The 9,407-nt window shown below is 50.8% G+C and overlaps 1 protein-coding gene across 1 annotated transcript; it reads right to left on the bottom strand.

Moving 5' to 3' along the window:
- Window positions 1-1,172: 1,172 nt before the first annotated feature.
- Window positions 1,173-2,785, bottom strand: LOC107650481 (cytochrome c oxidase subunit 6B2-like). Its single transcript, XM_056825417.1, has 4 exons — window positions 2,761-2,785; window positions 1,598-1,694; window positions 1,399-1,499; window positions 1,173-1,307 (listed from the first exon to the last, which is right to left on the bottom strand). The coding sequence occupies exons 2-4, from the start codon at window positions 1,677-1,679 to the stop codon at window positions 1,254-1,256; spliced, it is 237 nt and encodes a 78-aa protein (XP_056681395.1). The 5' UTR covers window positions 1,680-1,694; window positions 2,761-2,785; the 3' UTR covers window positions 1,173-1,253.
- Between the last annotated feature and the right edge of the window lie 6,622 nt (window positions 2,786-9,407).

The raw sequence follows: 9,407 nt of genomic DNA, 5'->3' as shown, positions 1-9,407 counted from the left end.
CTTGGGGAGAGGAGAGGAGGCCCTGGGAGCCGGGATTGTCTTGTAGGAGGGGGTGTTTGAGCTGAACTTTGAGGGCAACAGGGAGCTATAGAGTCAGGGCTGCAGAGGGACAGCATGGAAGGCAGAGGCGACAGCCAGGGCAGGAGACAGGAGAATGCTGTGTGTGAGGAATGGCAAGAAGGTTCAATGGGCTGCTATGTGAGGGCCAGCTAGGCGGTGCAGTGGGCAGAAGGCCAGGCCTGGAGTGACGGAGATCCCCCTTTTGGAGTTCAAATCATGCCTGCGGGACATGGAGCCGGGGACGAGGTCACCTGCTTCTACGGGCAGCGCAGAGCTGTGCGACTGCTGCACCAGTGAGAGGTGAGCCTGGCGGGGAGTGGGGGGCGCTCGGCGTGCCCCCGGCCCTCCTCCTCCTGCAGGCTGGCCCTCCACAGCTACCTAGGAGGGAGGCAGCCCATGCCCGGGACCTGGGCACGCAAGCTGGCCTTCCGCTCAGGGCCGTCTCTCTCTCTCAACTCCCCCCTCCCTCCCCCAGTCTGTCAGGCTTGTGCAGGACACCCTGTCCCGGGTTCGAGGGTGCCCACGGCCCAGCTCTTGGGGCCAGACTTTCAGGGCTTCTCTTCCTTTCTCTCCCAGCTAGTTCCCTGAAGGCTTGAGCCAGGCGTCCCAGGAAAGTGGGGAGGGGAGGCTAGATTTCAGGGTGCTGCTCCTCCCCCTGTGCTCGGGATCCCCAATCCTTTCACAGGGAGCCCGATCCTCCTTCCCCTTGCCCGGGGCCCTCTTGGGGGGGGGGGGGTATGGGGGCGGCGGCCGCCCGCACGTCTGACGCGGCAGGGATAACCTTAGCAAGGGGCGGCCGCCACCCGGTGGCTGGAGACCCAACCCAACAGGGAGGGACAGCAAGGATCCCTCCCTCAGCCTCAGGATGGTTCTAGACTTTTACCTCCTGCCTCAGTGGCACCCCGCCCCCCCCAGGGGGAAAGCCATAAAGGGGGAGGGGAGGGGGCTCCCGCAGCCGCCCCCCCCTGGCTCTCAGGGAGGCCGCCCCGCCTCATCTTTCTCATGGTGCTATAGCTCCGGTGCCTCCCGGGGAGTGAGGGGAGCGGGGGCCAGCACAGCCAGCCGGGGCCCTCGGCCTCCCCACCCCGGTCCCAGGGATTGCGGACACTGGGTGACGGGCAGTTTGCAACTGGTTTTTTAATAAAAGTCTTCTTGTTAAGCCTGCCGGCTGCGAGGATTTTTCGGGGGGCCCCTCAGATCTTCCCGGGGAACGTCCCCTCCCGGATCTGGTCCGTCCAGCGCTGCAGCTACGGGGAGGCAGGCAGGGACTGAGGCAGGCGGCCCTCCAGAACCTGGGCCCGCCCCTCCGCAGCCCCGCCCCTTCCCCCCCATCCTCACCCAGCTGAGCGGCCACAGGGAGTGGTAGACCTTGCGGCAGTAGTCGCAGGGGCTCGAGTCCTTGCCGGGCCTCTTCAGGATCTTGGTACAGCGGTGAAAGTCTGGGAGGAGGCGCCGGGGTCACGCCGGGGTCACGCCGCGGAGCCCCGCCCCCGCCTCCCCTGCTGCGGGTTCCGGCCCCGGATGCCCCCCCACCAACCCCGGAAGTTCTGGTAGCAGTTGCGGGTCAGGTTCTGGTAGGGAAAGCGAGGGTCGAAGGGCGGGGTCGAATGATTGCTCATCGCGCTCTCTCGATCCTGGGAGGAGGCAGAGACCGCCGGTAGCCTGGCAACCCCGCCCCTAACGGCAGCCCCGCCCACCCCTAACGGCAACCCCGCCCACCCCTAACCGCCGTCCCTCCCCTGTACCGCTCCACCCCGAACTGCAGGCCGGGACCCTTTCTGGGACCTCCCCCCGGCAGCTCCACCTCTCGGGGGGCCGCGCTTCCCTCCTCGCCCCCCATAGGCAGCCTCACCTGGTACCCGCACCCGCGCTGTCCCACCAACCCTGCTGGTGCCCGCCGGCAGTCTTCCCGTCCCTGCTTTGAGATCTCTAGGTAGGAGGGACTCCATTCCACTCTCAGCTAGAAAGGGAGAGCCCCCGGGATTCGGGGAGGCCTGGGCCCTTGAGCCCCCGCAGCGGGTGCCGCCCCTCTTCTGCGGCCGCCGGCCACTGTAGCTAAGTGCCCGGGCGGCTCTCAGGGCGGCCAGCTCCCCTGGCCTTTCCTCCGCCGCATACCGCCCCCCCCCACACACCTTTGCACCCCCCTTCGCCTGGTTTCCATGGCAACGCCCTCTCGCCTCCCCCCCCCCACCCCCCTTGATATTCTCAGGGTCTTTGGCTTCATCTTCAGCGGTTAGACCAGATGGACGTGGTCAGGCCCGAGCCTCTCAAACTCTCCGCCGTGCCCCTCCCTCTCTCCCTCCCTTCCCCGTTCCTGTGGCGCCCCCCGGGGCCCATCTTCTCTGCCCACTCGCTCCAGCCGTCCCAGGGACTTCTCTGGCTTCCAGGTCTCTGGGTTCAAGAGAGAACCTGCCCCCTCCCGGGCCTCGGCTGTGGGCGTCCTCCAAGGGCCCCCTGTGGCAGCCCTCCTGGCTCTCCTCGCCCTTCCCCCATTCCTGGCAGCCTGAGCTGCGCCTGCGAACCCACAGGCCGCTTTCTCCTCTTGGGCCCGAGTCCCGGGCCTCCTCCAACCTCTTGGGACAGGCCATTCCCAGCACCCTCAGCCCCAGCGGGCTGTTCGGGTCCCCAAACTGCCTGAGCCTTTGGTTCCTCTTCTCTGCCTTTGAAGGGGTCATCCACGCTCACTTGTGAAACACCTACTGGGCGCCAGGGCTGGGCGAACAAGCAGATACTTGTCTTCAAGTGGCGGACCTTCTGGGGAGAGGACCAGCCTCTCTCCGTCTCTCCGTCTCTCCGTCTCTCCGTCTCTCCGTCTCTCCGTCTCTCCACCCCTGCCCCTGCGTCCCTGCGTCCCTCCGTCCTTCCGCCCCTCCGTCCCTCCTTCCCTCTGTCTCTCCTCTCCATCTCTCCATCTCTCGGTCCCTCCTACTCTCCCTCTCTCTGTTGCTCTGTCTGTCTGAAATGTACACTATTCTGTGTTCGCCTAATTTTCTTAAAAGTTTCCTTCTTTCTGTTCAAGTCATTCACCCATTCTGAATTTATCTTGGTGTAGGCTGTGAGGTGTTGATCCAAACCCAATCTTTCCCACACTGTCCTCCAATTTTCCCAGCAGTTTTTATGAAATAGTGGATTTTTGTCCCCAAAGCTGGGTTCTCTGGCTTGGTAGTATACTGTCCTGCTGAGGTCACTTACCCAGCCAGTACCAAATTGTTTTGATGACCGCTGCTTTATAGTATAGTTTGAGATCTGGGACTGCAAGGCCCCCTTCCTTATTTCCCTGGATATCCTTGATCTTTTGTTCTTCCAAATGAGCTTTGTTTTGATGTTTTCTAAATCAGTAAAAAAAAATTTTGGAAGTTCCACGGGTATGGCACTAAACAGATAGATGAGTTTGGGTAGGCTGTTCATTTTTATTATATTGGCTCGTCCTACCCATGAGCAGTTAATGTTCTTCCAATTGTTCAAGTCTAGTTTTAGTTGTGTGGAGAGTGTTTTGTAGTTGTGTTCATATAGTTCCTGTGTTTGTCTCGGGAGATAGATTCCTAGGTATTTTATTTTGTCTGAGGTGATTTTGAATGGGATTTCTCTTTCTAGTTTTTGATGCTGAGCTGTGTTGGAGATATATAGAAATGCTGATGACTTATGTGGGTTTATTTTGTATCCTGCAATTTTGCTAAAGTTGTTGATTATTTCGATTAGCTTTTTGGTTGAATCTCTAGGATTCTTTAGTTAGACCATCATGTCATTTGCAAAGAGTGATAACTTGGTCTCCTCCTTGCCTATTTTGATGCCTTCAATTTCTTTTTCTTCTCTAATTGCTACTGCTAGTGTTTCTAGTACAATGTCAAATAGTAGAGGTGATAATGGGCATCCTTGTTTCACTCCTGATCTTATTGGGAATGCATCTAGTTTATCCCCATTGCAGATGATATTAGGTGATGGTTTTAGATATATACTGTTTATTATTTTTAGGAATGACCCTTCTATTCCTATGCTTTATAGTGTTTTTAATAGGAATGGGTGTTGTATTTTATCAAAGGCTTTTTCTGCGTCTGTTGAGATAATCATGTGGTTCTTGTTGGTTTGCTTCTTGATGTGGTCAATTATGTGGATGCTTTTCCTAATATTGAAGCAGCCCTGCATCCCTGGTATATATCCTACTCGATCATGGTGGATGATCCTTCTGATCACTTGCTGGAGTCTTTTTGCTAGTATCCTATTTAAGATTTTTGCATCTATATTCATTAGGGAGATTGGTCTATACTTTTCTTTCTGTGGTTTTGACCTGCCTGGTTTTGGAATCAATACCATGCTTGTGTCATAAAAGGAGTTTGGTAGAACTCCCTCTTTGCTTATTATGTCAAATAGTTTATATAGTATTGGAGTTAGCTGTTCTCTGAATGTTTGATAGAATTCACTGGTGAATCCATCAGGTTCTGGGGATTTTTTCTTAGGAAGTTCTTTGATGGCCTTTTGGATTTCTTTTTCTGATACGGGATTATTTAAGAAATCTATTTCTTCTCCTGTTAGTCTAGACAATTTATATTTTTGCAAATATTCATCCATATCACCTAGGTTGGTATATTTATTGCCATATAATTGTGCAAAGTAGTTTTTAATGGTTGCTTCAATGTCCTCTTCATCAGAGGTGACGCTCCCCCTTTTCATCTTTGATGCTGTTAATTTGCTTTTCTTCTGTCCTTTTTTTAATTAGATTGACCAGTACTTTGTCTATTTTTTCAAAGTACTGGCTTCTAGTCTTGTTTATTAGTGCAATACTTCTATCACCCTTGATTTTATTGATTTCTCCCTTAATTTTTAGGATCTCTAGTTTGGTTTTCTTCAGGGGGTTTTTAATTTTTCTTTTTCAAGTTTTTTGATTTGCATTTCCAATTCATTGATCACTGCCCCCCTCCCTAATTTGTTAATATATGCAGTCATGGATATGAACTTTCCTCTAAGTACTGCTTTGGCTGCATCCCTTAGGGTTTGAAAGGATGTCTCACCATTGTCATTTTCCTGAATGAAATGATTAATTGTTTCTATGATTTCTTTGCTAAGTAACTGATTTTGGAGTATCATATTATTTAATTTCTAATTACTTTTTGATTTGGCGCTCTCCATGTACCCGTACTGATCAATATTTTTATTGCTTTATGATTTGAAAAGGTTGCATTTATTATTTCTGCTTTTCTGCATTTGAGTGCCATGTTTCTGTGACCTAGTGTATGGTCTATTTTTCTGAAGGTGCCATGTGGTGCTTAGAAAAAGGTGTATTCCTTTTTGTCCCTATTTATTTTTCTTCATATGTCTATGAACTCTAATTTTTCTAAGATTTCATTCACCTCTTTTACCTCTTTCTTATTTATTTTTTGGTTTGATTTATCTAAATTTGATAGTGGTTGGTTCAAGTCTACCACTAATATGGTTTTACTGTCTATTACCTCCTTCAATTCTCCTAATTTCTCCATTAGAAATTTGGATGCTATTCCGTTTGGTGCATACATGTTGATTAGCGATATTTCCTCATTGTCTATATTCCCTTTTAACTGAATATATTTACCTTCCCTCTCCCTTTTGATCAGGTCTATTTGTGCTTTGCCTTTGTCAGATATCATGATTGCAACCCCTGCCTTCTTTCTATCAGTTGAGGCCCAAAAGGTCTTACTCCATCCTTTAATTCTAACCTTGTAAGTGTCAACCCTCCTCATACGTGTTTCTTGAAGACAACGTATGGTAACGTTTGGGGTTCTAATCCAATCTGCTATTTGTCTACGTTTTATGGGTGAGTACATCCCATTCACGCTCAAAGTTATGATTGTCACTTGTGGATTCCCTGGCATTTTGATATCTTCCCCTAGTTCTGACATTTCTTCCCTAGCTATATCCTTTTGAAACAGTGATTTACTTTAGGTCAGTCCCCCTAGTCCCCTCCCTTGGTATGCTTCCCTTTCTAGCTCCTCCCTTTTTATGCTTCCTTCCCCTCCCCCCTCTTTTTCTCTCCCTTTTTGTACTCCCTCCCCCTCCTCCTCCTTAATTTCCTTTTCTTTCTTACTCTGTTGAATAAGATAGTATTCAGGATCACACTGGATATAGATGTTCTTCCCTCTCAGAGTTGATTTCACTGAGAGTAAGGTTTAAGTAATACCACTTCACACTCTCTTCCTCTCCTTCTCATATGAGAGATCTTCCCCTCCCCTTCCCATGTGTATCTTTGTATGGGAAAGGTTATTCTATTTAGGTCCCCCTCCTATTTCTTGAAGCAAATCTTAGTATTGTCGACACTTCCCCCCTTCCCTTTTCCTTTCTTTGTCCCCCCTTTCACCAAATCGTCTTGATGCCCCAATCTTTCCCTATGCATGATTCTTCTAACTACTCTTATGGTGCATACAATTTTTGACAGTTACACAATACATTTTCCCCACATATTAATATATATAATTTGATGTAAATGTAATCCTTATAGAACAGAGTTTGACTTAAAGAAAAAGATAAGATTTATCTCCTTTTCCCATTCTTTCATATTTCCCTTTTTATGTTTCTCTTGCTTTCTGTGATTGGATATCAAATTTTCCACTAAGTTCTGGACTTTTCATAGCAAATGCTTGGAAGTCTTCTATTTTGTTGACTGCCCATACTTTCCCCTGGAAGTATATAGTCAGTTTTTCTGGGTAGTTGATTCTTGGTTGGAGACCCCGCTCTCTTGCCTTCCTAAATATTGTGTTCCATGCTCTGCGGTCTCTTAGTGTGTTAGCCGCCAAGTCATGTGTGATCCTTATGGGAGCCCCCCTATATCTGAAGCTCCTCTTCTTGGCTTCTTGTTGGATAGTCTCCTTTTCTTAGAAGCTCTCGAATTTGGCGATTACATTCCTGGGGGGTTGTCTTTTGGGGATTTAGTATAGAGGGTGTTGTATGAACCCTTTCTATTTCTATTTTGCCCCCTTGTTCCAGAACTTGTGGGCAATTTTCTTCTGTAACCTCCTGTAGTATAGCATCAAGGTTTTTGTTTATCTCTGATTTTATGGGCAGACCAATAATTCTCACATTGTCTTTTCTTCCTCTGTTTTCTAGGTCTGTGACCTTTTCAGTGAGATATTTTGTGTTTTCTTCTAATTCATACATTTTTTGGCTTTGCTTTATTAATTCTTGCTGTTTTGCATGCTCACTGTCTTCCAGTTCCTTAATTCTGGTCATTAGGGACTGGTTTTGCTTTTCAGCTTTGTCTGCCCTTCTATTAGATGCTTCCAGCTCGTTCTCCAATTGTGAAGTCTTGTCTCTCAGACTGCTGATCTCTTTCTCCCATTTTTCTTTCCAGAAGTTTTCCATCTTTTGGGTAAGCTCCAATTTGAGTTCTTCCAGAGCTTGTGGATAATTTCCATTTTGGGAGGCATGTTTTGATTTTGTTTGGGTTTCATCCTCTTTCTCTTCTTTTGCTTGGGTACTCCTGCCATAAAAGTTTTCAATAGTCACCTTTTCCCCTTTCTTCCTGGAGGCTTGATTTTGGGCCATGTGAGCCATCCCTTTGGTGGTTTTATTCCCCTTTCCTTTTTGGTCTGGGGTCTGGGTGATATGGGCGGGTTTTCTGTGAATTTAGGTTGCCTCAGACTAGTTCTTCCCAGCCTCCAAGGTTTCTTAGAGTGCAGGCACCTTTGCTCCGCGCAGCCTCCCCTTTCCTCAGCGCAGCCTCTCAGCGGGGCTGTCCCTTCGCTCAGCACAGCCTCTCAGCGCGGCCGCCCCTTTGCTCAGCACAGCCTCCCCTTTGCTCAGTGCAGGATTTTCCCGTGAAACGCCCTGAGAGTTCTTTTCCCTGCAGTATTTAGAACCCAAGGACCCTGGTGTGCACCCCCAGACAGAGATGCTCCTCACTCACTCGCTGTCCCAGTGAGAGCTCTGATACCTTACTCTGGTTTGGTGGGGGCGGGGGGGAGAGGGGCGGCTCAGTTCATGTTTTTGTGCCAGCCTTTCCTCCTCCTTATAGTGTGGAAATGTTCAAGCCCCACGTACCTTCATTTCTGTGGGATACTGGAGAGTCCCGCTGTTCTTCCAAAGGTGATTTTTATGCTCTTTTGAGGTAGTCTATTTCATTCGGTGCTGGGGAGAGGAAGTGATTCGCGGCTAGATTGCAGCCATGTTAACCCGGAAGTCCGCTCACAGCCACATTTTAATTATCACAGTTTATGGCTCCCACTCTCTTATCTACAACTATTTAACTCTCAAAACTATTTTAAATCTAACGCCTGGGCAGGGGATTAGTTGGAGCCCTTGGTACAGGTGCAGACCACCTTTTTGCAGTGTTGCCATGCTTTGGTGAGCCAGATCGGTGGCTTCTGGATGGCTTTCCGCAGAGCCTTGACCCGGGCGGAGGGCTGTGAGGCCTGGGTGGGCTCCGGCCCTTCCCTCGGTTTGTCCTTGGGCTGCTCTGTGGCGACCCGGGTGGCTTCCGGAGGCTGGCAGCGGACCCACCCGTGCTGCCAGGCATCCCAGATCTCTATCTTTTTTAACATAACTTCGGCAGGGGTTCTGGGCTCCCCTAAGGTGTCCCGAACCTTAACCCGCAGTGGCGGCTCCTGTGTTTTCTGGCATTTGCAGAGCCTTCGGGGCTGTGGCTGCTCTTGGGGGAGCTGCTGCTTTTTTGAGTGATGGTGCCGTTTTGAGTGGTGGTGCCCCTTGGAATGGCGCCTCTCTTGGGGGCCCTCTTGGGGCTGTGGCTGCTCTGTGGCGACCTGGGACCAGGCCAACGCGGCTTCCCGAGGCTGGCATTGGACCCACCCGTGCTGCCAGGCATCCCAGATCTCTATTTTTTTTAAAAGAACTTCGGCAGGGGTTCTGGGTTCCCCTGAGGAGTCACGCGATTGCTCTTTAGACCCGTGCTGCTCTTGGGGCTGTGGCTGCTGCGGCTTTTTGCATTGGCACCACTTTTGAGGCCTTCTTGGGGATACCTCTGGTCTTGGGGGTACACTTGGGGGCCCTCTTGGGGCTCTAATGGGTCCCTGAGCACGCTGGGTTGAGATTCGAAATCAAAGTTCTGCAGCGGCCCTGAATAATCCTCGAGGAGGCCCAGCCAGGAGGACAAGGTCTGGACTGGAGCCCAGCACGACGGGGACCTGCAGGGCCCTGAACTGGAAGGCTCCGATAGCCTGGCAAGGGCAGGGGGGGAGGAGTCACGCCGGCCCTCTGGGCCGGGCCCAGCTGACCTGACAGTCAGTCCCAGCCTCCCTCGTACCTTGGACGGGTTTGGAGACCTGGAAATACTGGAGAAGATGGTCCAGATGGTGATGCTGGGCTGCCCTGGGGGGATTCGGGACCGGGTTAGGCCTCAGGAAGAGCCCCGAGCCAGAGAGCAGGGG

The sequence above is a fragment of the Monodelphis domestica genome, chromosome 4 (assembly GCF_027887165.1).
Source record: "Monodelphis domestica isolate mMonDom1 chromosome 4, mMonDom1.pri, whole genome shotgun sequence".
In the NCBI taxonomy this organism is placed as follows: domain Eukaryota; kingdom Metazoa; phylum Chordata; class Mammalia; order Didelphimorphia; family Didelphidae; genus Monodelphis; species Monodelphis domestica.
The sequence above is the reverse complement of the archived record's forward strand: the minus strand, read 5'-3'. Positions and strand labels throughout refer to the sequence as shown.